The sequence below is a fragment of the Lotus japonicus genome, chromosome 1, assembly GCF_012489685.1.
Source record: "Lotus japonicus ecotype B-129 chromosome 1, LjGifu_v1.2".
NCBI lineage: Eukaryota > Viridiplantae > Streptophyta > Magnoliopsida > Fabales > Fabaceae > Lotus > Lotus japonicus.
This window is the reverse complement of record NC_080041.1, coordinates 99,213,492-99,232,094: the sequence shown is the minus strand read 5'-3', so window position 1 is coordinate 99,232,094 and position 18,603 is coordinate 99,213,492. Positions and strand designations below refer to the sequence as shown.

At 34.4% G+C, this 18,603-nt stretch overlaps 2 protein-coding genes across 2 annotated transcripts; one reads left to right on the top strand and one right to left on the bottom strand.

The window, feature by feature from the left end:
• Positions 1-1,074: 1,074 nt before the first annotated feature.
• LOC130728289 (mitogen-activated protein kinase homolog MMK2) lies at positions 1,075-9,413 on the top strand. Its single transcript, XM_057579717.1, has 6 exons — positions 1,075-1,612; positions 4,169-4,298; positions 5,349-5,486; positions 5,830-6,162; positions 7,062-7,245; positions 8,974-9,413. The coding sequence occupies exons 1-6, from the start codon at positions 1,443-1,445 to the stop codon at positions 9,147-9,149; spliced, it is 1,131 nt and encodes a 376-aa protein (XP_057435700.1). The 5' UTR covers positions 1,075-1,442; the 3' UTR covers positions 9,150-9,413.
• A 1,812-nt stretch (positions 9,414-11,225) lies between these two features.
• LOC130728288 (probable polygalacturonase) lies at positions 11,226-15,669 on the bottom strand. Its single transcript, XM_057579716.1, has 6 exons — positions 15,506-15,669; positions 15,012-15,347; positions 13,547-13,667; positions 13,102-13,276; positions 12,750-12,820; positions 11,226-12,292 (listed from the first exon to the last, which is right to left on the bottom strand). Exons 1-6 carry the CDS (start codon positions 15,539-15,541, stop codon positions 11,574-11,576), a joined length of 1,458 nt encoding a protein of 485 aa, XP_057435699.1. The 5' UTR covers positions 15,542-15,669; the 3' UTR covers positions 11,226-11,573.
• Positions 15,670-18,603: the final 2,934 nt, after the last annotated feature.

Below are 18,603 nucleotides of genomic sequence, written 5' to 3'. Positions count from 1 at the left end.
TTCACGGTTGACAGAGTCGTGAAGATGGATAGAACCGTCGGTTGTGGTGGGCTGTTGTGTGACGCCGACATAGGTTGGTTGCTAGGTTTCTGCAATAATATGGGTACGTCGAACTCCCTCCTGGTTGTGCTCTATGACATCTTCACAACGGTTCAGCTTATTCTAGAGCGGAACTTTCCTCTGGTCATTATTGGAAGTGGTTATGCATAAGCTATTCACTTGGTCTCTTCAGTGTACGACCATGACCATCCTTATGTAGACATTATTGGACGGATTAATCAGGGTGTCTCGTTCCATGACAATATCAAGTTCTCTTTTGTTCACATGGAGTGTATTACAGTTGCAGATTGACAAGTGAGTGCGACTTTATCGTTTCTTTTCGGAGTCCACATTTCCCCCCTCTCATTTTAGGGTTGCCATCGCCTTCTTATTTTAGAAGCCAGGGAGAGCGTTTTCAAACTTGGTGCTTAGTTTTTGCTTGGGGCCTTTGCCCCTCCATGTAAAAAAAAATTTTAAAATTTAAATTTAATTTATAAAAATGAATTATTTATATTTTCCAGGAACATGCAATCTTGTGGTTGACTACAAAATTCTTTACCATCCTCCTCGTTTCAAACATTCAATGTAGACTAATCTCCTCCAAAAGATTTTTTTTATCCAAATCTTCATTTCTTTGAATCTTCATTGATGAACAACTTTCAATATAAAATTAACTTTTCTTTGATTCAAAGTAAACGTAAACAAAACAATCTGACCAAAAAGGAAAATAAAAAGAAAAAAACAAACATTCAATATGCTTTAGTCCAAGTTTGTATTTCTTAGAATTGATTCTCCACCCTATTTTATTTTCTTTTAAAATTGACTCCAGCTCTAAAATTATTTGTCAATTCAGTTGCAAATCCTATAATCAATTGTGAAACTTTACAACATTATCTTATAATTCTTCTTTATAAGTCATTTTATTTTCATCTCACTTTAATCATAATTCATTTTATCAAAATCAATTCTATATCCCATCAATTTTGATTTATTCTACAATCAAAACCTTCAAAAGCCAACAAAATAAGAAAAAAAGAGCAAACATAAACCATTACCAAAATCACAGTCAAAATTCACAGATAGCATGAGCACTTCAATCTCCATAAGAAAAGCTTGAAAAGCAAATCTACAAGAAAAGGGAACATATTCACGGGTTTACACGAGCCACCTCTCTCTCTCTCTCTCTCTCTCTCTCACCCATTTTCTTTCTCTTCCACTGTGTCCAAAAACCACAAGCCTCACCCAAACCAAGTTTCAGAGACTTTTACTCCTCCAACCGACACGCATCTTCTAAATTCAGAGCACCCCACTTCATAAATTTAGCTCGTTTCTTCAAAAGTCGTTGCTTTCTTTGTTGGGTATCTTCCCATTTTTTTGTTGGATTCTGATCTTCGAAACCAGATATGTCTGTTGAGTCAGCTCCTGTTTCAGCTGACCACAGCAACATCAATGGAGTTTACACTCATGGTGGACGCTATGTCCAGTACAATATCTATGGCAACCTGTTCGAGGTTTCCAAGAAGTATGTCCCTCCTATCCGACCCGTGGGAAGAGGAGCTTATGGTATTGTTTGGTAAGGAAATTTATTTTGTGGGTTGAGTTTTTTTTTTGGTTGCTGAGTGGATTTGTTTCCTTAATTGTTGCTGTTGTTTGTGGTGTGTCTTGGGGTAAAGGGTTGCTCTTTTAGCTATGTATTGCTAGCATCTTCTGGGGGGTGGTATGTAACCCTTAGCTGTTAAAGCAAGGAATTGAAATTAAGGGTGTGTTTGGGTAAACAACTTAATTAAGCACTTATGACAATAAGCGCTTATCGCATAAGCGCCTGCTTATTCATAAGCTAATTTGAGAAATTTATTGAAGTAAGGTGAAAATAGGTTATGGTCAAGCATACCCTCTTATTCATAAGTTAATTTGAACGACTTATGAAAATGAGCTCAAAACAACCGTTTATGGGTAGGCCATAAGCTCTCGCAAACATTTATATTCATGCTTATGCAAGACAAGCAAACGGGGCCCAAATGGTTTCTGATGGTAGTCAAAAGCCTTTTGTTGACTTGTGGATTTGAATGTCAGGGGTTTCAGAAATCATAGTTGGTTGTATTTCTATATTTGTTTGGTAGTTTTTTTTTGTTAATTGGTTCATTTAGTGGTTGCTTGTTTGTGATTCTAGACTTTAGTCAAGGGGTTCATTTGAAGTACATATTTGGCAGGTATCTATTAATTGTATGAGTGAGGATTGAAGTGATTATTTTAGTGATGAGGAATACCACTTGTAAAAATTTGCAACTTTTCTTCAGGGCTTCCAGTATGGGATTGATTGAACTCATAAGCTGAATGTGGTCTATTATGCTGAGCTTATTGTGATTCTTGAGTTTTATGACCTATTTGATAGGTACCCATAGTTAGTTAGTTGGTTGGTTTGTTAGTTAAGGGAGTTTTAGTTAGTTTGAGAGAGTTAGTTAGAGAGGAAATGTTATAAATAAGAGATATTAGAGAGGAATAGCATATTTTGGGGATTAATTTCTATGCACCGACGGTGTAAAAAGTTTTACACCATCATTCAATCACAACCTTCCATTTTCTATTTTAGATATTATTAAATTCAAAATTAATTGTGAGATAACAAAATGGAGGGATGTGATTGAATGATGGTGTAAAATTTATTTACACCGTCGGTGCATAGAAATTAATCTCTAATGGGAATTAGGAGAGACCGGGTTCTCTTGAATAAGATGGAAATTCATTAATGTCAGTATTTCTTTCTTCTCTAGTGCAATTGAAAGAGCTAGAGAGCCCAAGGCCTTATAAACCCTACACCAGAATCCCATACTTCCAATGTGGGACCCAAGTCCCATATCTTGCAAGTGGATCCTATCACTATTCTTTGTGATCATCATTGTTTGAGTTTGATCGGAATAGATTAATTGGAAGAGAATTAAGATTTAGTCTTGTGGTATTTATTCAATTATGTCTAGTTTCATATGTATGCTTCAAATTATCTTGCCAGCTTAATTTATATTTTGGCTAGAGCTAGCCGAGTGTCATAGCTGAAGTTCTCATTTTCCTTTTGGGCTCATAAATTAGCTCATGCTTCTCATTGTCTTCTTCACTGGCCTGTGAGAATTTATCTTATTGTCTTCAATGATAATTGTCAAATTTAATTCTTTTTGTACTTTTAGCATACAAGAAACCATTTTCATACAGGTGAAACAAATTAGAATCTGTACATTCTGTACATTATTTGTTTCCAGACTCTAGTCCGTGGCGGAGCTTGAATGGAAAAATTAGGGGAGCCATGCACAAATCAGACATATAATATTATATTATTTATCTAAAATTAAACTACTAGGTTAACCATAACAATAATATTAAAAGATTTTAAATGTATCTTTTTCATGCTAATGGAAATGAAAAGAAAAGTAAAAGTAGCTAAAGCAAAGATACAACACTACAAGAGTCATGTCTGATTCTAGGAGGAGGTTCTGACTTCCGACCATGTTTTGGAAGGTTTTTCATCTAATACTCTCATCCATGGCCATAAAGTTAGTGGCTACATTAGCTTTAGGTCTAGTATGGAAGATTTCAACGTCCTAATCCCACTGGAGGAAGTCTTGGATTTCCAGATCTATGACTCTATAGCATGGGGAGGCTAAACTCTCAATGGAGAGCTTAACTGATACCAACAAATCATTTTAAATACATCTAAAATTAGTATAATAATTAAACACACAATTTTTTTTTAAAAAGTTTGGGGGGAGGTTCCCCATGTCACATGTATGATCCTCTAATGACTAGTGATTTTGGCTGTTATAAAATTTTCCAAACATCTGAACTTGGTCATTTTGAGCAATCATTTCAGAGAGTTCAAAAAGAGATAGTTGCTATGGTTCTCTTTGAGCTGAATTTCAAATGAGATAGAATCATTATTTTGGCATCTCTCTGTTCATGGGATTGACACTGAAATAACACAACCCTAAGGAACCCATTAAACTGCAGATTATATGTATCAGGTGGACGGTTTTTTAAAGTTTGGTTTGTTTAACAACAGCTTATATTTTTTGATTCATGTGGATTTAGATTCTGTTAACGACAATGTGAGGAACAATTTAATTTTTTCATTTTCCTTCAGTGCTGCTGTAAATGCGGAGACACGGGAAGAAGTTGCGATAAAGAAGGTTGGCAATGCATTTGACAACAGAATTGATGCCAAAAGGACCTTACGAGAAATCAAACTTCTTCGGCACATGGATCATGAAAATGTAATTTTAATAAACCTTTTTTCTTGCACTCTCATATCTAAACCTTGTTTCCCTCTCTTGTATTGTCTATCTATTTTTTTACTTAACTTTGATTATTAAGGGAGTGCCATTTTCTACCTGTGGCGATATGAGCTTTCCTGTTTGACTTGTTATTGCTACCTTTCTTTGTTTTTTTTTTCTTTCTGTTTCTGCCTCTAAGCAATTTTTCTATATGGTATGAAGCTTTTTTTAAGTATATGGTAATGTTTTCTTTTTACTAAATTTATGTTTTATTCATAAGAATTTCTTGTCCTTTGATATATTTACAGTAAATTTGCTGTTGTGTAGTATTATTTTGGGATTAGTTAGAAATTTGTTCCTCTCATACCATTTTATATTAATCCTCCAAAAGTTTTCTGGTTTTCTAATTAGTATATTATGAAATCATGCCTTTATGACTCAACACCTGTTAAGAGTTGGTACTAGTGTTATTAGTCACTGAAATTCTTCACTATGTGTTGCACGACTTGATATAATTCATCTTGCACTTTATTAAAGTTTTTGGTTGTGTGTAAATTCCAATACAGTCAAATATTCTGTGGCGCAATGCAAAGTTTTGAAGTATACCTACTAGATGTTATTGTAAATTTCTATAGACTGAGTTACTTTTGCATACCTGCACGATACTTTCTCTAGATACAGGTTTTTTTGATCAATTAGGCTGAAAATGTAACTTCCTAAGCATCTTGGTCCAAACAGTATATATCTTCTCTTCACTGTCATTTAGTCACATTTTTAACATGGTTTTCAATGGAGTAAAATCTTATGGTTTGTAACCAGGTTTTTTTGACATTCTTTCTCAAATGTTGCTGGAATGATTTCCTTCTGTTTTGATGGATCAGAAGATGATGATTTCTTTAAAACAAATACTTGTTATGTTGTCAGCCAGACCTTAGATATACCCTCTTTTGTTTGATAAAAGTTTCTCGATTGAATTTTGATTCTACAAATCTTCATTAGAATTCAGTTTCAAACAAGGCTTCTTACTAATCAGTTACTTCTCAAATGCAGGTGATAAGCCTTAGAGATATTATACGACCACCACGGAGGGAGAACTTCAATGATGTGTACATCGTTTATGAATTAATGGATACTGATCTGCATCAAATAATCCGTTCCAATCAATCTTTGACTGATGATCATTGTCGGGTCAGTACTACGATTATTTCTTCTAACATATGCCTTTTAATATCCACCTTGTTGAATGATATTTAGATAATGGCTATTGGCTTGAGGGTAAATGTATTCTCTTTTGTAATGTTGTTGCCCAAATTGGAGATAAAGTGCATGCTTTAATTAGCTTAATCCAAATCCCTAGCGATAGATTTGGGCTTAAAAGTTTGGTTTCGAATATTCTTCTCACTGTTTTGGGCTTTCACTCGGTAATTTTCTTCGTGCTTATTGAATTAAAATAAGACAATAATACTAAACATGCATAGTTTTAAATTGTAATTGAAGTGTCTTACAGAAGCTGATACGATACATTTTCCAGTATTTTTTGTATCAGTTGTTACGAGGTCTGAAATATGTGCACTCAGCAAATGTTCTGCACCGTGATCTAAAACCTAGCAACTTGTTACTGAATGCCAATTGTGATCTTAAGATTGGAGACTTTGGTCTCGCTAGAACTACGTCCGAAACTGATTTCATGACTGAGTACGTGGTTACTCGATGGTATCGAGCTCCAGAGTTGCTTCTTAATTGTTCAGAATATACTGCAGCCATTGATATATGGTCTGTTGGTTGCATCCTCGGGGAAATCATGACAAGGCAACCCCTATTTCCTGGGAAAGATTATGTTCATCAGCTCAGATTGATCACAGAGGTATTAGATACAAATCCTAAATGAAACATTTTACTGCTGATTCCTGAATTGCTAGCCTGCTTTCGTTCATTTTTATTTTTCCTTTATAGCTCAGAATATTGGGTCCAAGAGTCCGAGACTCAACACAAGCCTGGTGACTATAGTTTTCCCTGAAAATACTTTCTTCATTCACTTTTTATCTTTTGTAGCTGGTTACATCACATTTATAGGGCTAGTCAAACTTGTGCAAGTTAAGACCCAAGTTAAATATTCAGCATCTAATGTACATAATAAAAGCCTAAATAACAATAACTTGAGAAGAAGCCCACAAAACTAAATCAACACAATGAGATCCCCAATTCTGGGAATGGCCTTAATGAAAATTGCAAAAGTACCCATAGGACTGAAAATACCCTATCAAGTATTGAGTGACTAAATTAACTGTAATTGAGAAGATAACAAAACCTCATATAAGGTAAGCGTGGTTTGATTATGTGAGGAAAATACCAAGAGAGGCATTAGTAAGAAAATTGAATCAAATTTAAGATATCTGATTTATGGATTCACTGAAACATTGGTTTTTGATAGAGCCCAAATTGACCCATATAGTCTACCACATTTTGCGGCATAAGATTTGGTTGTTTCTTTGTTGTTAGAGTTGGGTCTAAAATAAAATAATTAATTAGTGAATTTTTCAGGCCTTCAAGAACATCTCTTCTGGATTCAGTGGGTTATATAATATAGCCTGCATCACCATGCCTAGATATGACTGGATAATTAAGCTATTAGATTCCGGCTTTGCTAAATAGATATAGACCATGCATTTTAGCCTATGTATTGCAAATTCTCTCTCAATCATTTTAAGACTTAGTCTCGTCGAAAACTGATTTAATATGACAAATTTTCTTTGCTTTAAAAAGCTTATAGGTTCACCTGATGACACCAGCCTTGGATTTCTACGAAGTGATAATGCTCGTAGATATGTAAGACAACTTCCACAATATCCAAGGCAACAGTTTGCTGCTAGATTTCCCAACATGTCTGCTGGTGCAGTTGATTTGTTAGAGAAGATGCTTGTATTTGATCCAAACAGACGCATTACAGGTAAAATTGCATATTTCTTTTTTCATTTTTTTGGTACAAATCTGGTGTAAAAAATTGTAGTGTTTGCTGTTCTCCACTGATTTCTTAGGTTAGAAGGCTGTTAGGATTTGGAAGTCCTAACAGCAGCCACAAGATAAAAAGAGAAAAGGGATATTTTTTTGTTTTTTTTTTCCAATATATAAACTGGAAAATAAAGAGAGAAGAGATAAAGAGGGAGGGATACAAAAGTAATCCTAATGGATTCTAAAGAAGGAAGGAGAACCTTCTTTATAAGGGTGGAAACCCTTCCAAGGGAAAATCCCTTTACAACTCAATTACTCAATTCATTCTCGGAGAGTACTCCTGTTTATAATAGCTAACCCTACTAAAGAAATTAAGATAACCATTAAGAAATAAAGATAGACTTAACCATTAAGAAATAAAGATAAAGATAGGCTACTAACAAACAGATAAAATTAAACTAAAACAGATAAACTAAACCTGTAATATTCAGAACACTACCAAAGACCAGATTGATTTTCATTAAGTGGGTCCTTTACTCATTTTGTACATGTGTATGCCTGTCTTGACCCCTTTGCCTTTTATGTCAATGTCCAATTAAGGTTATTGTACTCTGTGTGCTATTCAGTCAAATTAGTTTTGTGAATTCATCAAAATTCTAATCTCTGGAAATGAACTAGAAAGCGTAACATGATTAACTTGCAATGACACTGATAGGTACTAGTAGTGAATGAGAAGAAAATGACTATTATTCAAGAATAGAAATGAACTACACTTGCTGGTTATTAACCAACACTCTCCCTCCTAGAATTCTCTGATACAATCTAGATGACTCCCAATGAGTCCTTTTCCCCTTTATATACATACTAACTTTCTAACTAACTCACTAATCCATTCACACTTTTGGTTAGTTAGCTATTATTACAATAACAACCTCTATCACTCCATAATTGTCACTCGACTCAATTTCCCATTCCTATCAGATGCTCATAAAGTTGTAGCTGAAAGAAAAATACTGATCTGAATGTGAAATAAAAATCAAAAGGTTTAGTTTCAGCTCATAAAAATGAATATATGAAATATTAGTTACGAAAATAACTGTAGCCTTTTTCCTTTTGGTGAGCTCAACTATATGAATCAAATGACACCATTATACTTTGTCCAAAACCAATTCTACAACGAGGCCATTTAGTTATGTTCCAAACCTTGATGTTGGTTACAATTCAAACTTAGGTTTCGTTTGCTTATTTGAGCTTTTTTATAGCATACACGCTTATACTAGTAATTGTGAGAGATTATGTAAATAGTTTATGACCTACCTATAAACTGTTTTGAGCTATATTTCATAAGCTCCTCAGTTTAACTTATGAATAAGCGCTTATACCTACCTATAACATATTTTGAGCTTATTTCAATAAGCTTCTCAAACTAGCTTCTGAATAAATGCTTATGCGGTAAACACTGATGCAATAAGTGCTTAATTAAGCTGTTTATCCAAGCCCTTAATTGGGCGTAGAAAGCAAAACTATCATCTAAATTCTGCCCTTACTCATTTCCTATTGATTTTAAAATATTAAAAATGACTATGGCATCTTGGTAATATATCCGTGGTCTGCAAACTGCAAAGATTCTAATTTTCTTGATAATATATCCGTAGTCTTCTATAATTGTTGGCTTCTCTTTGTCTATATCTTTATTGATGGTAGATTACTTCATGATGCTTTGCAGTTGATGAGGCTCTGTGCCACCCTTACTTGGCACCTCTCCATAATATTAATGAGGAACCTGTTTGCCCTAGACCTTTCAGTTTTGATTTTGAGCAACCGTCTTTCACTGAAGAAGATATCAAGGAACTCATCTGGAGAGAGTCCGTGAACTTCAATCCTGATCCACCTATTTATTGAGATTTTGCATTTACTATACTGTATGTGCATAGTGAAATACTTGATGACTGATTTACAACACTACTGGGAAGTTGTTTCCACAAAATGTTAAACGCATTTGATATATTGAGATTTTTTTTTTTTGATAAATTATGTTGAGATTTTATGAGACTATTGTGAGGTTGTTTTTCATTTAATATTCATATTCTTGGATAACTGTATTGTTGAGATGTACTGTTGGAATAATCAGAGGCTAAGCAGCATTACTTGAAGGTTTCAGCAGGACTATCCATGTACAAGGGCTATAATGTTGGAAAGTCGTTTTAGAGAAAATTAACATGGACACAATTACAACACAAAAATTGAAAACTCCAAAACGGAAGAAAACTACCGTCATTGTCTAAAGACAACAAAAGAATAACACTAAATTTTTACAGCATACAAACTTTTTCTCTCAAACGCCCTACAATCCCAATACACTCACATTCTTCAAAGTAAATATTTAAACTATACTCTACAACACTCTAATACAAGTGCATAATAGAGGAAGAAAGTCAGCTTAACCGGGACAACAGTGTAATGCAGTAAACCCGTGCTACCCGTTTCTCCATCCTTTAGAACCCCCAAAAGTTACAGGGGACAGATATCATCCCATTGTAACTTGTAAAATACAAATGTGTTGGTTTATTAGTGTTTAAAAATGTTCAGAAGGTACCTTGCCCAATTGCCATGACCACTTTTTCCAGTTTTGTGCTTAATTTGAATGCATTTGTATAATATGGAAATTGCTAAAAGTTTACGATACAAAACATATGAACAAAAACTTAACCCCACTATTCCTCTCTTGAGGATTTCTACCTTCCTTGCTTTTTCCTATAGAATTGCTGGTATAATATGCTCATAAGAAGACTTGTACCGCGAATTTCAATTATCAATAGCTTTGAAACTATACCCAGGCTGGGAGGGGTTATTTCTCAACTTTATATATAGAGTAAAATACACTAACCCTCCTTAAGGTTTGTAAGAATGACACTCCACCCCATTCTTTTTTTAAATCTACACTCCACTCCATTTTTTATAAAGGCAAAATTTAGTGACGAAAACAAATTCGTCACTAAAAAAATAATTACTAATTAGTTAAAATTTAAATAAGTTTAATGCATATACACTATCATACATTAATTTATGAAAATAATTTTACTGAATTAAATTTAAAAAAACAATCCACTCTGTCTGTTAAGTCCACGTCTCATCTGTCTCCAAATCATATTTCTCACCACAAACGGTCACCACCAAGCCTTTGCTCCCTTTAACACGACGGCCACTGTCCCAGAATGTGAAACCCCATGGCACCACCATGCATCAAAGTTTTGTTGCGACCTGAACCACAGAACGTGAATCGCACATTCCCAAAGCTACCTGTTCAACTACTTCTTGTGAACTTCACCCCCTTTAAGTTGCGAGCGAACGCTCTGTTGGTTTAAGATGTCGTTGGATTTTGTTAAAAGCGGTGCTCCACCGCATCATTGGGTTCTAATAACCTCCGATCCACTTCATATTTCTTAATTTTGTTTCTCTATTTTCTTCACCCATTTGTCTTGCTTTTTGGATATACAATCCAATTTTCAAAATTTGAGGTATAAAGAGATTATTTTGATTAAAATTGAATTATTACCAAATATGAAAACACAAGCATGTTTCCCTATGTTCGAGATATGGTTTGTAAACCTGTCGGGTGTGCTATTGCAGAATTTGCATTGTGAATTTATGGAGGAAGACCGCGATTGAGAGAATGAGGAGGACTGTGATGTTTTCATTTTTAAATTTGTTGGATTATATTGAAAATATTTTTTGAAATTATTGATTAACAATTTAAATAATAACTAATTATTAATGAAGAATATTTTTCGTCACTAAATTTGCATCTATATAAAATGGGGTGGGGTGTAGATTTTAGACAAGAATGGGGTGGAGTGTAATTCTAACAAACCTTGAGAGGGGTGAGTGTACTTTACTCTTATATATATATATATATATATATATATAGTTAAAAAAAAGCTTGAAACTTCAAGCTGCAGCCATCAGAAGAAAAGTGAATTACTATAATTTGAAACATCATTCATTTCTAAACTTGAGAAATACTAATACATGAGAAAGACTATTCCTAGAGAGTTAGATTTGACACCCCACTCATTAGAAATGTCACCCCACTTTTGGAAACTTAGTTTCCGAAATATTTCGGAAATAAGATTTCCGAAATATTTTTTCACTCAAAAGTGAGGTGTTACATGTATTTTGCACTACAAATCATGAATTAATTTCGGAATATAAGATTCCGAAATAATTCGGAACCCGAAAATCCGAAAATTGAGGGTGTGAAATCTAAGGGTTGGGGTGCCAAATCGAGCTGTCCTATTCCTACATAAACATAAACTACATCAATAACTAATACATCCCAACATATTTCATGCTGTAAGCACATTGCTTAAGCTCCAACATGTCAATAGGCAAACTTTCTGCTGGGAAATCACATGCTGTGATTTTCTCTGGCCCCTGATCGGGCAACAAGTCACACGGTGGAGGCGTCACCCCGCTCGTGATCCCTTTAATATCAGCACAAGTCCATGGCCTTTTCTTGGCCTTAACAGCCATCCCTAGTGTCACATTAGCAATGCATATCTCTGTAAAAGGGTCATTGGAGATTCCTTCAAACTTTGCAGCAATGGTAACATTCTCAGCCACAACATCCCTAAAGTTGATGTTTTTTATCTCAGGCAATGCATTAGGGTCAAAGTGTGTATCAGCATGTGAGTTGTAATCACCTGTCATCTTAAATGCCCATTTCATAGTGTGAAGGTTCATTCTCTTCACATATATGTCCTTCACAAACCCTCCCCTTCCAACTGCTGTTTTGATCCTGACACCTGATTCTGTTTGGATGGCTGTGATGTCCTCTGCTCTGATGTCTTGGATCCCTCCTGACATCTCACTCCCCAAGGCAATGGTTGCACTGAATGGTGAGATGCATGTAAGCCTTCTTATCACTACTTGTGTTGTGGGCCACCCAAATTTTATGCCATACTCATCCCATCCACTCTTGATAGCTACACAGTCATCTCCAGAAACTATGTAGCAGTCTTCAATCTTTACATTTGTGCAGGAATCTGATATGATGAAAAAAAGAGGATGCAGAGAAAAATATTAATTATCAATTCAATCTAAACATATAGCATATTTGGATCAACTTCTCTTTCATCAGAATCAATTCTGAAATCCAGAAGCTACTCATAGAAGCTTTTCACCATAATTGAATGTGTTTAAAATCAATTGTAGAAGGAATGGCATAGCAAAAATTTTATCAATCCAATCTAAACTTATAGCATGTTTGGATCAATTTGTCTCTCATCAGAATCAAATCTGAATTCCGGAAGCTACTCATAGAAGCTTCTCACCAATTTCGATCCTTGAAATTAATTGTAGAAGGATTTCCAAATATGCACTTAGTGTTACTTTGTATTAAGTACTAGCTTGCTAAAAAAATCTTTTGATTCTTATGGTCCATGTTAGTTAATGACATCATTCAAAATTTGAAGAATCTTAAAAATGACTTCAATTACTGACCTGGGTTGATGCCATCTGTGTTTGGAGACGTCACAGGAGCAATTATGGTGATGCCTTTCACAATAATATTGCTGTATATAGTTGAAATTTTCGTTATAACCTTGAAAATAAATGAATATTTAGAGATGTTAATTCATGATGCAAGATGAAATGTGAATTTGTTAGGATTCAATTGCAAGGTATGATACTTGAGTCTAACATTGGAAGTATCTGATTGTTGTGTGGGGTTTATAAAATTTTGGACTTTCAATTTACAGCAACTAGCTTTTGTGGTACGATTCTCCAGAAAGTTCTTAGAAGAATTTAAGGGTGCCTTTTTTTTAAGACTTGAATACAAGTGAAGTTGGATTACCTGCTGTAAACAGGATGAACATTCCAATTTGGGGAATTAAGGAGAGTTAGATTTGAGATTTGAATGCTGTCTGAGAACATTAATTCAATCAGGTACGGCCGAGTGTACTTCAACTTTTTTCTGTGAAATTGTTGCCACCAAAACGCACCCTGACCATCAATGGTGCCATTATCTCCTGTTAACAAAAGGCTCATAATTGAACATTAAACCTCATATAGTGAACAATAATATACTCCATCAAATATTACATTCTATGGAAGTAAGTAAATTTTGGTATTTCCAACTGAAACTTATGAATAGACAAGACTTGAAGTAAATCTTAACTAATGCTAACTCCACCAGAATGTGAATGTTTCTGACTCGAACATGGTTATCTTTTTAGAGGATACTCATGTTAAACTAAAAAAGATACTAATACTTCAATAGTTATTGTTTTCCCCCATACCTGTGACAATAACATCAGTGAGGTTTGTTCCAAATATGAGGCTGGTGTACCTTCCTGCTGGTGCATCTCTTCCTCTACCGTAAGATGGGAGGGGTCCAAGCACAGGCCACTCAGTGATATCCTAAACCATTTTATTAATACAATAAAAAAAAAAGAGAGTTAGCAGTAGCACACATGAAAGTGCCAAAAAAGTGACACACTCAGAAGTCAGAACCGTTCTCCAAGGTAACATAAGACAAAAATGTAATGGACCACACTATGGAACTGGTAAGTTCATATGTGAATATAGGAAATTAGGAATACACCTAAAGTGCCATGACAAAGTGGCTTTTGAGGTGATTGAAGGTTAAGGACTTTTTCTTAATCTAACACGAATATACTCCATTAGAGTTAATCTTGTTCGAGAATTAAATATCCACATTATCGTGATGCTAACTCTTACAGTGAGTTTTTATTTTTATATATAAGACTTGAACCTAAAACCTGGCTTAAAGGAAATCAAACATGTACCACCTCAGCCAACGTTAAAGGTTATAGAGTTTGAACAATGCTTTCATGAATTATTTAAGAATATTGCCCTCATACTCAGATACTCTTGGTATAAAGTGAGGAATCTTGTGACACATCATTTGCATTTCATTGATTGGACATATTCCTTCATTTGTAACTCACGTGAATCCCTTTGAAAATTGCAATTTCCATATTCATTCATGAGTGATGAGTCTATAATAGCCATAGTGACAAATATCAGGAGGCTGTTATTCTGTAATGAATTAAAAAAAAAAAATCTCATTTTTCTTCCAATGAAACTCTTAGTCTTTTTCTAATATGCTGTGAAATTGAGTAGACTGTTTGGAAATCCTACTACAATTGATTCTAAAGCCGAATCAATTCTAGAGAGAAACTTCTGTGAGTAGCTTCTGGGTGCTAGAATTGATTTTGTGAAAAAATAAACAGATGTAAACATGCTAATCATAGAGCAACTCTTAAAATATTTCATTGGCTGGTTTGTTTTGTCATTGGGAAACTGTTCTAGCCATATACTGCCAAAAGCAAAGGTGCAAGAATGGGCACATGAGGCCAAGTGAGGGGATACAACAACACTAGCTCAATCAGTAGAATCAGGAACAGATTTTGGCTCTACTTTGAAAGGCTTTGGAGCAATAATACAACTTAGAAATTCAAAGTAAGGATAGTAATGAAAGTAAGTGGTAAAATTGTGAAAGATTTTAGTTTAATGTTCTTAAAACAACATATTCTAACAGATGGAAGCTCCAATCCTAACCAGGGGTGAAGATTACTCTACCCTTTATAAAGTATTATTTGACCATATAGTTGACGTGAGATTTTTCAACACAAAATTGATGAATTTTGAATCAAACTTCAAAATTTGTTCAGAAACCACAGAATGAACATTTTCTGGTTAATTAGTCGTCAAAGATGGAGCACAAATTAAATGAGATACCTGAGAAGCAAGGAGAACAGCCTCTTTGTCAAGATAGAGGGTGAAGTGACTGGTGAGGCTGAAACTTCCAGTGAGCCATTTTCCTGCAGGAACATAGAGCTGAGAACCACCTTGAGAAGCATACTGACTCAGGTGACTGACTGCAGATTGAAATGCCTTTGTGTTTGATGTCTTTCCATCACCAACACCACCAAAATCTGTCAATGAAGCACTGTGTGCTCTGCAGTTTATAGCACTGTACTCAAAGGAAGTGGTCACAATTTTTGCTTTTCTGCTCTCACCTCTCTCTGAACTCAGAAGTGCCACCAGAAGAAAAGCAAGAGCTATTCTAAGCACCTGCAAAATAAAAAAGAAAATGAGGTGTAGGCAGCTTTACAATCTTGCTTGAAGAATCTATTTAAGCATGTACACTGAAGTTGTGCATATAAAAAGAGAAGAATATGAGAATACTAGTTAGAGGGGATAGAGTAATAGAGGAGGAAAAAGGGTCTCACTTGTACTCTCAAGTGAGTTTTCTGCAAAAGCTCCATCCTAAGAAAAAGAACTTTGGAATTTGTCTTTGGTATATGTGGAGAGTGAAGCTGTGCCTAGTATTTATAGAGGAAGTTCAGTTGATGCCTATAGGTTTATTGGTTCCTAAAAGTTGAAAAAATATAAACTACATTAGCTTCTTGTCCTAAGAGATTGCTTTTTTATGTGAAAAAAAGAAAAAAGATGTAACTATCATTAAGAGGCATAGAAATGGAGAATACCAAAAGAATGATAGTTCAGTCATGAGTGCAAGTCTCATATCATCATAGTTGCAACTTGGCATAGGAGCTCTGTTTTACATGATTTGTTTCCCAAATTTATGAGGGCATGCTCTTTTTACTTACCTTCTGTTTTGAAGGTTTTCCATAAACAGAACTTACTAATCAATATAAGAAAAACAAAGAGTGAAAGTCCCCATTTCAAAAAGATACAAATTCTCCAAAATCATAAACCTTCCATTTCCATGTTAGATTTTTGTTTTAGTTTTATAATTGATAGATCATTTTGCAATGATTTTCCTATTTCATATATTTATAAGAATAGACCAAGAAAAATCAACATGCCTAATAGGAAGGCAAGCAAAATTAGGTATCTTAATTTTGAATATTCACTCAGGGTTTGATACTTTGATTAAGTAATTGGTTCAAATAGTATATGTCTAACTCAATCTATGTAAGTCTCAAGTTCGAGCATTGTGAATGAAAAAAATCCACCAAGAGATTAGCCCCACTATAAAATAGATTTTCGCAGCTTGAGCAAGATTGACTCATCTCGAAAATAACTGTATTACACAAATAAAAATCAGTGCCTCATTTCACCTTCTCTACCGTTATATTTACCATGAGATAGTGCTAGCACATGGTCATTATTCTATGGTAAAGTTTCATTTTCCAATATTATTGTGCTCACATGTTCTTATTGTGCTGTAACACACTTCTTTTGTGGCTAACCTTCTTTTGTCAATCAAATTGTCTCTTTGCGGAACATGCTATGAGACTAGGTAATGAACAATTGAACAGAGTGGAGCATGGAGGAACAACTAATTATAGAATTCCTGTTTTGCTTTGTGGGTTTGGGATGAAGTTAAAATGAGTGGCTAATAGCACTAGGGTGGTTCCTTTTTTCTGTTTATGAAAATTCGGTGATAAGAACTTAGAACTTTGAAGTAGGGTTCATTAAATGGGAGGCATAGTTCTGGACAGAAACTGAATATGCACGTATATTTATATTTTATTTACCTGTTTAAAATGGGAGGCAGAGTTCTGGACAGAAAGAAAAGGGAGGCACGGTTTAGATAATGAAGTTTCAAATTATAACCATGGGTTACAAAAGTAATGATTGAGGTTGAGATTTTTGTATCACATGTCTCATCCATGAGAAGCAATTTTATTGTCCTAATAGGAAGCATTCACATTCTAGTTGAATTAGCTCCATGTGATTTTTTTTTTTGTTCAAATGACTTGAACTTAAAACTTTACTTATTGCGCAATTTCTTTTCGAGTGTTGTAAAGATTAAATATTTCTCTTAAAGTGCAACTCTTAATAATTGAACTTTTAATATAATGGTTTAAACAACCATTTTTAATCAGCGTTCATGTAGTGTACTAAACTAATTGTAAGTGTGTAGAAGGGAATATAAATTATTGGAGGTACTCTGTTGAAGACATAATTAATGGGAACTGGCCCATGAGGATTCACCTTTTTGAGTTCTTACTATTCAGAATTTGGTCTCGTGAGTGCTTGCTCAGTTGCTCTTGCCGACCCACTTCACGGGTGGAGAAATCTTGCTGCTGACTGTCTTAATCTCGACTTATGCTCACCCCCACACTCTTATTTGTGAGTAGAAAAGTGAATTTCAAAATGATATATATAACAGCATAAAGGATAACATATAAAATTCCAGATTATAAAGCAGTTTTTAATCAACTATTTGTTATTTATTTCATTTTTGTTACTTGTTATTATTGTTACATTTGCTTGTATTTTTTTAAAGGTGCATTTGTTGTAGTTCTTACATTATTGGGTCATAAGACTTCTTAGTCCGGTGACATGTATGTTTTATAGAAGATAATTTTGTCTGTATCGAAAACATTTATATTAGAATGACTATATTCATCTCTTTCGGCGAGAATTTTTTATAAATTTAGAATTTAAAATATTAGTTTAAGAGAGAGTTAAAGTGTTAAACATGTACCACTAGAATAAATTACAATTTTTTTTTCAATGAATAAAGTTTGGGATGGTTCGGTTTCAGTCACTGCTATGGGTCTTCCGGGACTACTGATCGCTTAGACTCATTAACACAATCCTCACTTGGACAATGATAATTGAACACAACCTCTGATCTGTTATAACCAAGTGAGCCAATTTGTGTTGAAACCAACCACATGTTGATATATGACTTTTTACTTGCTTAAAGAGAATTAAGCAGATACTCATATACTCATTAAATCAATCACCCGTTAATAAATATGACTTTTTATTGGTTGATCATGATGTATGAAGTGAGGATGCATAATAATCAATGAGTGGTAAACTTGATTGTGCATTTTGATTTCCCTTAAATAAAGTCTTGGATTCAAATTTTGTAAATCAGAAAACTCCAATATAAAAGCAAGCCCTATTATGTTGTTTTTTACTCATACATAATTACCTCTCAAGAAGCATATTTTTTTTGTCTTAGACAAAAAATATTAATCGGGGTAAATTAGTAATTCATCACATTCCTTCAATTTAGTGTTGGTAACATTAGAGTGATTCAAGATCAACATTAGCTAACTTGTGTTTGCACAATTGGCTACAGGTTGCGAGTTTAACTCTCACCTCCCTATAGATTGAGGGTTCAAAACTGTCAAACCCCAGCTCGTAGCAACCCTCCTCAAGGAGATCCTTGACGTTTCTAGAACTATGCTGGAATAACGGAAATCTACATGTGGTAGTAGTCAGCAATGTTTAATTTACCCATAAGTGAGCATCTCCTGATCACCTCAGCATTCCACTGATGCCCTACTCGATAGTCTGAAAGTAATTTATCTCCGTTCTATCACTTTATCTAAAAAAA